Below are 14594 nucleotides of genomic sequence, written 5' to 3'. Positions count from 1 at the left end.
TAAAAGTGTCTGAGTACTGACTGAAAATGATTACATTAGAAGAAGCAGATGGGGATGGGGTGAGGTTTATTGAAATAGGCTTCTTGGAGAGGAGGGAAAGAAGAGTACCACTGTTCACTGAAGCATCTCGGTGGGCTTGGCGCTTTGCAGAGGGTCCAATGACCAGCTCTGAGCCAGGCCTTGGAGGGCAAGTGTTCAAATGCAGCATGTCCCATAGGCAAAGGCTGGTGGAATCAGTGCAAAGAGGCTGAGCGAGGGAGTGAGAGAGCTGAAGCTGGTGAAAAGGGGAACTGATAGAGACCCTCAGATGCCATTTTGAACATCGAGATTTCATTGATGACAACGAAGTTCTTAAGCAGTTAGACATGAAGGAAATATTCTGGTGAAAGAAACTTTACAGTGGCAGGTAGGGGATGGAGGATGAACAAGACGGCTCAGTAAGGTTTTTGCTGGTCCAGGTGAGAGGCTTGGAGTCCTGGGCTGGGTGTGCCTTTGCTACACAGAGCCACAAGCCTGATGGGGGCCTCGTTGTCCACTGTGGCTGGCAGATGGGAGGGCTACAACTGTGGCCTCCTGGGTGGGGGGAGCAAAGTTGTCCTGGCTGCCCCTGTACGGGGGGAGCAGGCTGGCTGTGGAGGAAAGGTGGGGCTATTTCTCATGGGCTCAGTGTGTGGGATGCTGAGCTCTGAGGAGGGACTTGAGCAGGGGACACATTCATTCATTTACTTACTTATTCAAACATTTTACAAGTTCCCATTACTTACCATAACCTGTGCTGGCACAGGGGCACACTCCTGAGGGGTGTTCTGCCCTTACAGAACTAACAGCAAGTCATGGGGACAAATTAGGACATTATAGCACAGAAGAAGCAGTGACAGAGAGATCAAACCAGGGTACTGTGGGGCCTGTGGCCCGAGTAAGAAATGCTTGAGCTCAGCCAGAGCTCAGAAAAGTCTCTTGAAACCTGAGCAGAGGTAGTGTCCATGGAGATCTCAGCCCAGTCCCTCTTGTCCCTGAACCCCTGGGCTCAGATCCTTCATCTAGAAAGAACTAGTCCCATCCTTTGGCCACCCTCCCACCAGCTCAGCTGCAGCCCTGGTGCCTCCTCTCTGTGGTTACTGGCTATGATGTCACTTCCCCTCAAAATTCCCCTAATTTCTGACAGGCACTGATTCTCAGCCTCCCCAGGAATCCCTGAGGCCTCAGTCCAAACTCAGTGAGTCTCCATGTATTGGGTGTGGAATCCCCATGGCAGGCAGACCAAGGCTGGAAAGAAGGGGCCCAGAGGAGTAGGAGCAGAGGCCTGCCCTCTTTCTTCCCAGGCTTGTCCCTAGATACTCATTTTCCAAATGTCCTCCTACAGTTCGCCCCTACCCAAGTGAGCCTGAAAAGGTGTTGTTTGCCCTATGCTTGATCCCCAGGGCAACAGGCCAGGCAGCAGGTGTGTGTGTTGAACAAGGCCATCTCTGGAGTGGAGTGGCTGGAGATGAGCCCTGTTTAAATATTAAAGAAGTCAATCATTAATCAAGCCTGGCTCAGAGCCCAGCTACCTCTGTCTTCATTTGGGAGGGCCTGGATTGGGGCAGAGAGGGCTGTGGGGCAGTTTGTGAGGCTGACAAGTACCTTTTTAGAAGTGGATTATGCAGCCCCACACGGAGCAGGCCAGAAGATCTGCAGAATAATGTGTGGGCTAATATACACAGCACAGGGCTCAGGAAATGTGCTGTGTGAAATGGGAACCAGTGGCTTGTACAGGAATGTCTGGGTCTACTTGAATACATTTTATAGGGGGACTGAGGCAGTGTCTTGTTTCTAACGAGAGCATACATTACTTGCGCACTGTAGCTCCAGCTCAGCCCCACCCCACAGTGGGTCTTGAAGAACAAAAGCTGTGTGAAGAATCAGCTCTGGGAATGAATTACAGTGAGGCTGGGTCACTAAAACTGTGGTTCCTGAACCCCTAGGGGAAGGAGGTTGGCCTGGAACCCAGGGCATACACAGAATCACATGGGGTCAGTTGCTTGTGTACATGACCTCACATACATGAGCTCTCAAACACACAATTGCAACCCCCCATGTATCCAAATCTGCCACAGCTACACCCAATTGCAGCTGGACGCTATGCATGAAAGCTGTTTCCTCCCCAGCTCCCCATCCCTCTCTGGCTTGGCCATTCTCCTCCTGTCCCCAGCCTCACCAGGCACACTGGCTTCTAGTCCCACCATTCAGCTCTCATCCATGGAGGCTTCCTGTTGTGCTGTGTGAAAATCCAAATGGTCAGGCTGATTGAGCACAGCATCAGGATGAGGCAGATGCCCAGCAGGATCCACGGTCTTTTGGCAGCCTGGTGAGGCTCTATGGCCATGCCCAAGAAGTAGGTATTGGTTGGAGTCTTGAATGCACTGGTGTCCTGTGAACTGATGTCCTGTGCATTGGTGTCCTGGGCCAGTGACCTTTTCTACAAGGAGTGCAGCCTGCAGGCCAGCAGTAGGATCACCAGGAATATGACAAATCTCAGGGCCAGCAGCACCCATTGCCCAAATTTGGTCTTGTCAAGTTCCAGCTCCAGACCTAGGAATGTCATCTTATCTATGTTTTTTCTGTGGAAGACACATGAGTCTTATAGAGCAGGTAGAACTGGGGAGAAGGCCCTGGGGTGCCCTGTAGTGATCAGAGAGGATATGACTGCCACTGGCTTTCACTCTCAGCTTCAGGGACCCACCTTCCAAGCCACAGGTGAGGGCATTGCTCTGGAAGGAAGGTGAGAAAGAGGGGTGGAAAGAAGAGGAGGAGGAGATGGGGACAGATAGCTCCTCTATACCCCATAGCACCCAGCAGTGGCTCTGTGCAAAGGTCAGAAGGCAAGATGCCCACCCTGTGCTCAGATGCCACCTGGCAGTCTAGATGAATGGTGCACAAGGATGTAACTGAACCAGTGGCTGGGGTGCAGGCTGTGGTCTTGACTGAGGCTGCATCAGATACAGACAGGGTTACGCAGCAGCAGTGTTGTGCTTGTTTAAGCCAGGTCATGGATGGGCCAGGGGTTAAGACTGCATTTGGGTGGGAGCTGACCCAGGGCAGCCTAGGGTAGGGTTTGGGGCTGGACCAGGGTCAGATTATCAAACCTTCAAAGGAAGAGTTGAAGTCTGGCCAGCCCAGGATCTCCCCCTGCTGCACATTCTCAGTCACCAGCCAGTTCCGTAGGGGCCTGAAGTAGGTCATAAAGGCTTTTGTGGACACCTCCGTCTGCCCAGTTATCTTCTCCAGGACCTCTGGCCAGGGCTTGCTTGAGCCCAGTTTAGGACATCCCTGGGAGAGTGGGTACAGCTGAGTGTTGCTGGGACCCTTCAGTAAGCCCCACCCTGACCTAGGGCTTTGTTGGCCGGACTTTGCCCACAGAGTTCCGCATAGTGGATAAAATCACAAATTTTGTAGTACGATCAACTTGGGTTTGAATTCTGCCACTCAGTAGCTGTGGGACATTAGGCAAGTAACTTAACCTTTCTGACCCTCTGTTTCCATATCCTTAAGATGGAGATAATAGCAGTACCTACCTCCTAGGGTTGTGATGATGACATAAACACAATGCTGGGAGGATATTATGCAGGCAGCAAATGTCAGCTACTAATTACTGTTTTATTACTGTTATTATTGCCACTACTGTGATGATTATTATTAGCCTGGACTTAAGTAGGCATAAAGTCTTGAGACACTATTTGCCATGAGGGGCTCAGTGTCAGTAAGGAGCGGCAGCTCTTCAGCCCTGTCTGTCTCACAGGGAGTGTTTGTAAAGATTAGAGAGATAATGAGCGTGGGATGTGCTCTGTGCACGGCCTGCAGCGCTGCACAAATGTCAGCTCTGTCTCAAAGCACACCCAGTGCTTGGTGGCAGGGGGTCGAGCCTTAGGCTTGGCCCACACACTTACAATTGGGGTACAGAGTGTGCTGAAGCCAGGGCTCTGGGCTCCTCCATCCCAGGGCTCCCTGCAGAGGCAGCAGTAGGCATATGTTGATCCTTTTCAATCTGTTTCCCCATCTGACCAGGAGAGGAGGGGCCTAGAGGCCTAGAAGTCAGAGTATGGAGTCTAGACTAACAGGACCAGGTTCACGTCCCAGCGGAGCAACTTATAGGCTGCATACTCTCAGGCAATCAACATGACCACTCTTAGCCTCAGTTTCCTCATCAATAAAATGGCCCCATACCTGCCTTTCATGTGGTGAGGATTAAGTCACATAAGGGTGGTGAAAGAGGACTTTGCAGCTTGCCAAGACTGATACACATAGCTTAATAAACAACTGGGAAAGAATGAGACAGGGAAACTGAAGGTCAGTGGATCTTTGTCAGAAATCAGTGGGAAAGAATGTAGTTAAGATCCTAGAGAAATGGAGGAGAAAAGCCATCAAGATGAAAAGGAAAAAAAATGCACGGCTAACTTTAGATAAGAGGATTTTATGATGCTAGGTCCTGGGAGACAGGAAGGATCTGACGCTGGGAAAAGTCTTGACCGCTGAGAACCTACCTATGTAGGAACAGCCCTTCATAGGGCAGGAGAAGAGGAGGTTGGACCAAAGCCCAGCTGATGGCCCACATGGGCAGAGCATGAGACTTACAAAGGTGACAAGTGGGCTCTTCCCAGAGCCCTCAACTCCAAGGTGGCAGCAGTGGGCCGCACGGACAAGGTCAGGTCCACCACGGCTGGGCGGGTGAGGCGGGAAACTTGGGGACTTGCAGCAAGTCCGCTTTGACCTTCTGTTTTCAGCAGAACCAGCCCAGGGCAATTTGGTGCGTTTAGAATGATGAGTCAAAAGTAGCAAAATCAGGTTTTAAATGTATTAGGCAAAAAAGCAGCCAAGAATGTTGCCCTTCCCCTTCTCCCTGGCAAGCATTCCCTTCCTCTCCCCCTCCACAGCCCGTATTCCACTCTGCTGCCATCTCACCCCCTCAAAGCTCATGGCACACCCTTTCTCAGAGACCTCTCCGCTGCCCGGAAGCTGGTGTTTGCGGTCCTAGACCTGGAACTCAGGCTCTTCCCTTGCCAGGGGCTGGACAGCGATGCGTAAAGACTGGGGAGCAATGACCAGTGATGACTGGCAAGGGATGACATGCTTTGCTGCTAAGTCAGAGCCTGGGAGCCTTGTGTGCCCTGGTGGGGTGGGGGAGGGAAGCAATGAGGATGACTGAGGTCAAATGTCCCACCAATCAAGTGGGATGAAGGCTCAGTTAAAAGTGAGTTGAGGTATAGGAAACAGAGGTCTGCTATTTCTTGCATTCCTGCATTAGGGGTCAGAGGTCCCTGGACATGACCTCCTTACCCTCTTAGCCTGTTCACCAAAGCCCTTTCCTAGTGCACCTGCCAGGGTCTTTTATTGTGATTACAGATTTAGCCTGTGGTCTACTGCCCCTTGCTGGAAATAGAGCACAAGCAAATGTTTGCTGAATGAATAAATAATGGGCAGCCAGAGAAATGAATGCAGAAAGCAGAGGCCCTTATGCTCCACACACTCGGAAAAGTTCAAACCTGGGCAGTCATCTAGACTAAATCCATGTAGTATGAAAAGATGAAAAAGCAAATAGACTAGGGAGACAATAGGCATGCAAGCTACAGGCTTCCCTGGGAGCAAAGCTGGAGGGATCAGTCCTGCAGCCCCATGTGGCCTAGTGGTTATTGAAAAACTACATTGTGGAATCTCAAATATGCTCGTTAAATTTGCAAAGGATTCTAGATTATGTTTTGTTAACCCTCTAGGACACACAAATACAACTCAAGATGACTTTGATCAATTAGTGAAAAGGACCTATTGGAATCAATTGAAATTCAGTGGGGAAAAGCTCTCATCAGTGGACAGGCTCTGTGTCTCAGTGTTTGGATCACTGATCTTGGAACCAGTAGACCTAGATCTAACCTCACCAAACCTGTGATGGAAACAACAGGGTGAATGATAATGTGTCCTGGAGTCAGTGTGGGGCTCCAAGCATGACTTTGCAACTTGATATGTAATCCCATGACCTGTCTTGGCTTCTGTTTTATCATTTATGAAATGTGTATAATACCCACTTTGCAAAGTTATGAGCTACCAATGAGAAATTCCGTAAGAGGACCCATTAGAGAGCCCAGCCTGTGATAGTAAATGCTTCCTACCATCAGCTCAGCTTTCACTCCCTCCAGGTTTGCTTCAATACCAAAACTCAGCTCCACAGAAGCAGGAATGGAAAGGATGGGCTAGAGACCAAATGCAAGGAAAAAGACTGTGAGAAGGGGCTCAAAGTGGGCCCCATGCTGACCAGAGCATGCCAAGAGGTTGGTGTAAAAGCAACCTGGTCACCCTGTAAAACTGGATCCAGGTACCTCCAGGAAGACATGGGAACAGCAGAGTGCACCCAAGGGTGCATCAAATGCTGCTGAGAGAATAGGCAAGCACCTTGCAAGGAAAGAAGACAGGATTCAGATGGAAGACTGGAGGCTGAGGCCACACCCTAGCACTGGCTTACCTGGGACAGTTTGATTCATTGGTATATGTGAGTGAGTGGGTATGTGTGTCTGTGTGTGTGTGTTACCAGGAAGGGGCTTCATAGAAGGAAATGGGCCTTGTTACTGTAGGAGAGACTGCGGGCTGACATAAAGAAGAGCGTCCACTAGAGTATAAGCTCACTGAAACTCTGCCCAGGGTATATAGGGTGGCGGAGTGAGGAGAGGGGGCCCAGGGCAGGCTTCCAGCAGGAAGGGATGGGACGCTGAGAACAAATGAGGGAGGAGGACACTCACTCCAGGAGCTTCTTGGCCATCTTAGAGTTGTAGATGTTACACTGGTGCAATGGCCCCACGTGGCCTGAAGCCTTGCACAGCGCTTCGTGGAATTGAAACTGGAGCACCAGGCTGAGGAAGTACCTGGGTAGAGGAACATGAGGGCAGACTGGGGAGTCGGTGTCAGGAGTGGAAAGCCCAGGGCCAGTTGGAGGCTGGCAGCTCTGATGCGCAGTGGCCGCGAGGGCCCAGCCGTCAGTCCCAATCCAGGTGGAGGCTCCTTTGTCAAGGTGCCACCTTAGGCTGGCCCTGGAATCCTGCAAGTGCTCTCCTTCTCAGCCTCCCTCCTTCCTGCCCTACTCTCGGGAACAGCAAAGATGCTTTAGAATATTACCATCACCTCCATACAGGATCTGATATCAAAGCCCCAAGGATTCTAGGGCATGGCCTTCAGAAGGCTGTGCAACTCGATGGGAGGAGGCGGGCAGGGTGCAGAGAGACAACTGGATCTAGGGCCTTCCCGGGATTCCTTGGCCTGGTTCCGGTGCCTCCAATCCCCCAGCTCCCAGGGCTGGTTCTGCTGGCAGGGCCCAGAGCTTCACCGTAGGTAGGGCACGCTGGCAGAGATGTGGAACTTGGCACCTGGGTCGAAGTCATCCTCTGTCCAAGGGATAGAGGGGTAGAGGCCCTGGATCTTTAACCTGGTGGGGAGAAGAGGGGGCTTGATAGTGCTGCCTGAGGGTCTTCAGAGTCTTTTACCTTGAAGCATTTGCACAGCTATAAAAACTGGACCTGGTGTGCAGAGGACACTTAATGCATTTTCATTGATTAAATGGGTTAAAAACATATGGGACTGGGAATTAGAATAAAATAATAACAGTGGTTAACATTGAGCACTTCCTCTGTGCTAGGAGCCAAGCTGAACACTTCACACAGATTGACTCAGCGCCGTCCTGCTTCTGGGGGGCACAGGAGGGAAAGAGCTAGGCAAGGTCCCCGCTTGCATCCTAATGATGGGGCTTGGCTGCAGGCCAGCTGACCAGGGTGAGTCATCTAGTGAGAGTGACGGAGAAGAAAACAGAGTAACATCCCTTTGGCTTAGTACTAATTAGTCCCATTTTACAGATGAGCAAACCAAGGTTTAGAGATCAGGGAACTGGTGGCAGGACTCAGAACTAGTCCCTGGCAGATACTGATAACTTTCAAGTTCAGGTCTGGCTTTGCCCCTTGGAGCTGTGTGACCATGAGACAGTCACTGGTTGTCACTGAGCCTTATTGTAAAACAGGGATAAAATGACTCATGTGGGATGACACAAAGGGCCCATCATTCCAACACTGGCTTGCTGGAGAACCAACCTCTGGGCTGACAGAGTCGGACGGTTCTTCTCCTGACAGGTGACAGGAGCTTGTCCAAGGCTGAGGGAGTCGCCACCCGTCTCCCTCAGCCCCCGGTTTCCATCACCTGGGCGGTGGTGGGTATGGCGGATGGGGAAGGAAAAGGCCCCTCAGGTGCCTCAGTTGGCTGGCGGAAGTGCCCTTGGAGGTGCACAAGCTCAAGACTGCCAGCCCCACCAGTGAGGCCTGAAATCCAAGCAGGGCTGGGAATGGGAGTGGGCAGAGGGAGAAATGCCCAGTCCTGCTTGCTCGCCCGGGGTTGCTGTATGACCATGGGCTGGTCACAGGTTCCTCTGGGAGTGGCCATGGGCTGTTGTAAAGGCTCAGTAAACATGGAGCCCAGTGCAGAGTTAGCAGGCCTCTTCGTGGTTTCCCCACACCACGCTGTGGCCAGCAGATTTGAGCCAGTCAGTCTGAGGCCTTGCAGAGATGGAGAGGCCCTGGCCATGGGTATTTATTTTCTAATCCAACAGCCAGGGGTCAGTGCTGGGGTGTGACATGGATGCCTCTCAAGAGCGATGCTGCTTGGCTCCTGGTGGGCCCCTTTGGCAGCCGGTGCTGACCTTGGACACGCCTGGGGGTGCTAAGCCAGAGGCAGGTGTGTACGGGCACCCGGGCACCAGGAAAAGGGCAGTGGGTTTGCCAAGTCCTTTGCTTTTGCGCCCACCTCTCCCATTTGCCAGATCATGTTCCCTGCTCTTCCTGGCTCCAGCCCTGCCCAACCCTGTGCCCACCTCCTAAGACAGGCAGACAGGTGGAGAGAGGAGGGGGCAAGATAGGGGGTGCAGGCGGGGGAGTGCTGGCCACAGGGTGAGCACCTGAAGTCCTTGCCGTCATAGAAGTCCCATGCGGAGGTGTGCACTCCACCTCCCACCCATCGGTTGGCCTTTCCAAACATTGATTATTTCCAGAACTCGGGAGAAGGGGAAAGCAGCCCCAGGGAGGTGAAGAATTCTTCAGCCTCTTTGAACATTTTCTCCAGCTTCCAGCGCTGTGGGAGAGAGGCAGTGCATGGGGCCCTGCCCAGGGGCACAGAGTGGGCGGGGGCAGAGGGAGGCTGAGTACTGACCTGGCTTTCCATGATCTTCGTGATGTCCTCAGGGGCTTCCTTGGGAATGGCAGGACCAGGTCTACGATGCTGACCCAGGACTGAGCCCACATGTTCCCTGGAAGGGGAGTGGGTGGGCCAAAAGGAGGTAGGAGACCTTTTCTCTCCTTACTGTGTATGTGCTTGGAGGCTTCTTCTGCCCTCCCGGCCCCTGCAGTCAGCAGGCTTTGCCCAGTAGGTGGGCAGGGATGGGGCCTCCGGGTTGATGAGCAACGGGCCCGTAGTGGTGGTGCAGGGCCTGGCACACGTAGGCGTGCAGGTTCGGGTAGAGCGGCTGCAGCTCCTGGAAGAGCTGCTCCAGGTCGTGCTCCAGTGTGTCAGGCTCATACTTGGACCACCACAAGGCCCCCATGTCTTTGTAACCTAGGACAGGAGAGGGGGCTCAGAGGAGCTCACCACCCACACTCCAGCCCTGGCCTGGCAGGTGGGAGACCGAGGTACCTTCTGGGGGAGACATGACACCCGTGATCCTCAGGGTCTTCATCAGACAAATGCAAAAAATACCTCCTAAGGCCACTGTCCATATTGGTTGAGATCAGTGGAAAAGCACTTAGCAAAATACATATTCTGTGCACCGGGTTGGAGAGGGCCTGGGTAAGGCCCTGCTCCTCTCACCCACCTGAGCCCCACCCATTCAAGCCCTCTGGCCACACTAGCTTATTTCAGATACTCCCAAACACCAGCTCCTCCCCTGGCTGCCTGGAACGCTCTCTTACTTCTCGCTTACCTGGCTCCTTCCCACCTTTCAGGCCTTGAGAAATGTCAGAGAGGCCTTCCCTGGCCACTCATCTGAAGCAGGCCTCTCCTTATTCTCCCTCAAAGCCCTTTCCTTCTCAGCGTGTGTCCCAGTGGTAACTGGAGATGTGTGTTTGCATGACTATTGCCTGTCTTCCAGAGCACTGTAAGGCCCCCAAAGGGCAGGCACCTTCTGTGTGTTCCCCTGCCCATCCTCAGAACCTCCCCAGCACTGGGCAGAGAGCAGGTACTCAACCTGTGTTTGTAGAAAAACACAGTGAATGAACCACCTTTGCCCTCCCCAGCTGCAGGGCTCAGGGTTCCCACCTCCAGGTTACCACGGGCATTGCTCTGTGCCCCTGCCAGGCCTTGCTCTGAGACCCAGCAGTGTGCGGGTCAGGCTGGACTCGTGCATGGGGTCGGGGGCCTCACTGCTGAGCTTCGCAGCCTTGTTGCTGAGCTGCATGTAGCACTCGAAGGTGATTTGAAGCTGGGGACCCACGGCATCCCACCAGCCCTGCCAGGCCCACAGTAACTCCTTCTGGTCCCAGGAGGGGGCCATGAGTTCTGTGAGGTCTGTGGCCAGAAAAGGGGCCCAGGTGGGACCCCCACTACTGGCCTGCCTTCTGCCCTCACCCATCCTAGGCAGCTTCTGCCCCTCAGTCAGGGAACACAGTGGGGGCAGGGAGGAGGACGAGGGAGGCAGCGTGGAGGGGCTGGGGTTACAGAGTCTGTGGTTGGGCAGGGGGCAGGGCTGGGGTGCTCACCAGGCTCCACCGGCAGGCAGGGACCCTCATTCAGGCACACCTGGGCCATGCTGTATGTTGTCTTCATGGAGGCCAGAAGCTTATTGTACTGGGCGGGGGGGGGGACAGGTGTCACCCAGGGCAAGCCCATGCCCATGGGCCCACCCTGGCGCTAGCCCCACCAGCTGGGAGAGGTGGCCTGGCTGGGGCCCCACCAGCCTCTGATTCCCTCCTCCTCCAGAGGCAGCTCTGGGCCCTGGCCCTGCCCCTCGGATCTCCCTCCTGCCCCAGACACTCTGGGTCCCCACCTGGCTGGCCCACCCACCCCCCGGGCTGGGAGTATGTGCCCAGAGACCTGGGGGCTCTGTCCATCACCTCCTGGAGCTCGTCCTTGGTCAGGGCTGCCTTTTCTCTGTTCTGCAGCTTACTCAGCATGCGCCTCACGGTCGGGTCCTGGAACCTGGTGATCTCAAACAAGCCGGCCTGGCTGCCAAAGTACAGCGAGTGCTGGGACTTTTCCACGTCCTTGTGCAGCTAGGAGAGGCACCGCGTTTGCCGTGGGAATTTGGGGGAGGGAGTAGGGGCTCCACACTGAACTCCTGGGCCACAGCCCTCACTCCTCCCCAAGCCCACTTTATGGACTCAGCATCATTGAAGATTTGCCAAGAGGGAGAAGGGAGGGAGTCTAGGTCCCAAAAAGTAAGGAGGTGATACTTTTTTATGAGAGGAAAAAAGCAAGAGATTCTTGCCCAGAGGACGCTTAGGGCTGCCAAGAGGCCGAGAGCCTGCAGCGCGCTTTGACACGTACTGTGGGGCTTCCCTCTTTCCTCTAGCTCTGGGCAGAGGCAGAAGGTGTGGTTCCCCATCCCTCCGAGACTCCCAGGGAGCGCAGGGGAGAAGGCGCTGGGGTGGAGGTGGTACCACACCATGTGCTCCTGATTTTTCTTGGTGGTGTTGGTGACATAGTCCCAGGTGGCCTCCATGAACCGGTTCCACACAACCTGGGCTGTGTGCTCATAAAACTGCAGGAACATCTTTGCTATGGTCTCATTGTAGAACTTGTCTGCAGAGGAGATGGGCATCATGCTGTCCCAGCAGAGGCCACCCCTGCCTGGGCCCCTTGTCCAATCCTACGCTCCTCTGGGTCCCAGCCCCACCTGAGGTCTGCTCATCCTCAGTCCTGAGCCATGGCAAGAGCTGCCCATAACAGAAGAGCACAAATAGGGAAGGTCCATGGCACGTCCATCTTGTGTCCATGACCAAGAGAACAGCAGAGCTGGGGGAGGCTATGGGCCAATCACAATCCCGCTCCATGTTGTGACGTCAGGGGCTAAAGGGTCAGCCACGAATGTCAGAACTGGAAAGCCCCCACCCATCTTCTAGTCCAACTGTCCCCATTTTACAGGTGAGGAAATAGAGGTCCTGAATGGTCAAGCCATACAACCTGGTTCACAGAACTAGTTAGCGGCAGAGCCAAGAGGGGAACCAGGGCTCCTGACTTTTGGGCCAGAGCTTGTATCACTGTACTTGGTCACTTCTCTCTGGTGCTGGAGCCACCCTTGGGCCTTGGCCAGGGATGGGTGAGACCCTTCCCTCCACAGGCGGGGGTCATCTCTGAGCAGGTGGCTGGGCTGATGGACAGAAGTGGCTCTGGGTCTTGACTCTGGAAGCACAATTCTTTCTCCATGTTCTTCCATCTGGGCCTCCTATGTTCACATTTTTGGCTTTTTTCTCTTGGTTGATGTGTGGTCCACCCCAGGGCTGTGCACGACCCTTCCCCTGCCTTGTCCTTACACCTGTTTCCCCAGGGACAGCTTGATCCCATGACTTCTCAGTCGGTTGAAGGTCAGCAGGGCTAGGTTGTGGGGCTGGTACCTTCCATTTGGGGTGCATGCCCTTGAACTCTTTTCAAGATAGTGATTTGATTTTCTTCAGATAAATATCCAGAATTGGAATTGCCATATGGTAGTTCTATTTCTAATTTTTCAAGGAACCTATTTAAATTTTTTTCAGGCCTAAACCAAAGCCACTGGATTCACTTGTGTTAGAGCCAGGATCGGCTGGGGTTGGGAGTGAGCAGCTGGAGGAAGGCTGGGGGCTGGGAGGCGGTGGGGAGATCTGAGAAACTGCCCAGCAACCATAAGCATCTCTGCCCCGGGTAGCTGGTCACTGAGGAGCAATCAGCTGACAGGTATCAACAGGCGCAGCACAGGGAAGGGCTCAGACTTCAGGACCACTGTAGAATATGCTGGAATGTCCCCTCTTCCTTCTGTCACCACCTCCTCTTCCTCTGCCTCCTTCCAGGTAGGCCTGGCCTCATCCACCCTGCCTCCTCATCTGAGGAGGCAGAAACAGAAGTCTGAAGAATTCTAGTATTTCAAAAGGACTAGGGAATAAGGCTGGTCTTGGTGACCGCGATGTTGTTTCTTTGCCCTCCGTCTGCAGCTCAGACCTTTAGGGTTTGCATGCTGGTGCCCTCATGCTCTCCACAAGCTCTGACAAGCAGCATGCTACCCTGAGGTTCACAAAGATAGGAAAGGGGGTGATGTGACCTTTGTCTGGCAGACAAAGAGCTTTCGAAACAGGCTGGGGAGGGGATTAATTAGAGAAGTTGGTGGTAGAAAGCTCGGAACTATTTAGAGGATATGTTTACAGATTCCATTGTCCTAAGCAGTCATAAACTTCTACACTCTTACATCTAAAACACCTCATCTCCACATCCTGCCCCATGGAACAGGCCTGTACAACCAAGTCTGTGTGCAACACACACATAGACACATGCACACAGACACACACGTACACACACAGACACAGCCACATATGGTGGCTGGAGATCGCAGGGTCAAAAACTGTGGGCTGAAGACTATTAGGGCACAGATACTGGGGGCCAGGCCTGGCTGCAGCACTGGGAAGAGGCTCAGGGTGAAGGGTCCTGACAGAGGGGGCCAGGCTGGCAGTGGAAGCCTCTGGTCCCAGAAAACAGGCCAACTTCCATTTGACCAGGTTCTAGGTTTGGCATTTCAATGTCTGAAAAACAGATCTAGCCGTGGTAACTGGTAAAAGGACATACAACTAAATGCAGTGTGATCCACTCGAAATATGTCTCAGAAAAAAGGCTGGAAAGATGTACACTAACATGTCAATAGTGCTTATTTCTTGGTGTTGATATAAAGGGCTTTTATTGTCTTCGTGGTTTTCTGTATTCTACAATAAACATGGAGGTAAGAGTTATAAAAATGCTCCTCAAAATGATATTCCCTCAAACCCATATAGGCCTCCCGAGGGAAGGCTCAGGGTGAGGCCATGTGCTGGGGTCGGGCAGGGGTGCCTCTGGCAGCTAAACCCTGCCCAGGAGCCAGTTCCTGCCATGTTCCAGCATTTAGGGCCCTTCTCCAACTGGGGCAAAGGGACCTGGCCTGGGGCCCCACGGGCAATACTCAGGTGGCTCTGTCTACTTACACAAATGGACACGGAGCTGGTGCAGGCAGGAGCCTGAGGTGACCACAGGGCCAGCTTGGCACTGCCAGTGAGTCAGGCACATGCAAGGTGCTCTCCCCCAGGGAACCTGAGGACAGCAAGGAGCCTCCGTCTGGAGGGCCCAGCCATTTATGGGAACAGCCGGGGCAGGACTTCCAAAGCACATGGAAATGTGGGCCAGAAGCCCAGAATGTCTGCTCCCCCTCTGCTTCCCAGAGTCCTGCTGGGCTGGTGCCCAAGCTGGACAGGGGCTGTGTGCCATGGCAGGACCCTGGCTGGCTGCCTGGGCTGGAGATAAGACAGGCGTGGGTGCAGAGTGGTGGGGCCAGACCTCTGGGGCATTTTCCCAGGCTCTTCTTAGAGGAGGATGAAGACACTCAGTGCAGGGAC

General features: G+C 53.6%; 1 protein-coding gene across 1 annotated transcript; it reads right to left on the bottom strand.

The window, feature by feature from the left end:
• Positions 1 to 49: 49 nt before the first annotated feature.
• On the bottom strand, positions 50 to 14473 carry LOC108400809 (angiotensin-converting enzyme-like protein Ace3). Its single transcript, XM_073232904.1, is given in 14 exon segments — positions 50 to 2571; positions 3126 to 3309; positions 6761 to 6887; positions 7346 to 7444; positions 8100 to 8205; positions 9042 to 9129; positions 9208 to 9248; positions 9251 to 9304; positions 9418 to 9609; positions 10414 to 10557; positions 10749 to 10836; positions 11103 to 11261; positions 11654 to 13242; positions 14187 to 14473. Coding segments are annotated over 13 exon segments (1800 nt in total). The 5' UTR covers positions 11813 to 13242; positions 14187 to 14473; the 3' UTR covers positions 50 to 2212.
• Between the last annotated feature and the right edge of the window lie 121 nt (positions 14474 to 14594).

The sequence above is a fragment of the Manis javanica genome, chromosome 4 (assembly GCF_040802235.1).
Source record: "Manis javanica isolate MJ-LG chromosome 4, MJ_LKY, whole genome shotgun sequence".
NCBI lineage: Eukaryota > Metazoa > Chordata > Mammalia > Pholidota > Manidae > Manis > Manis javanica.
Note: the sequence above shows the minus strand (reverse complement) of the source record. Positions and strands in the feature narration are given on the sequence as shown.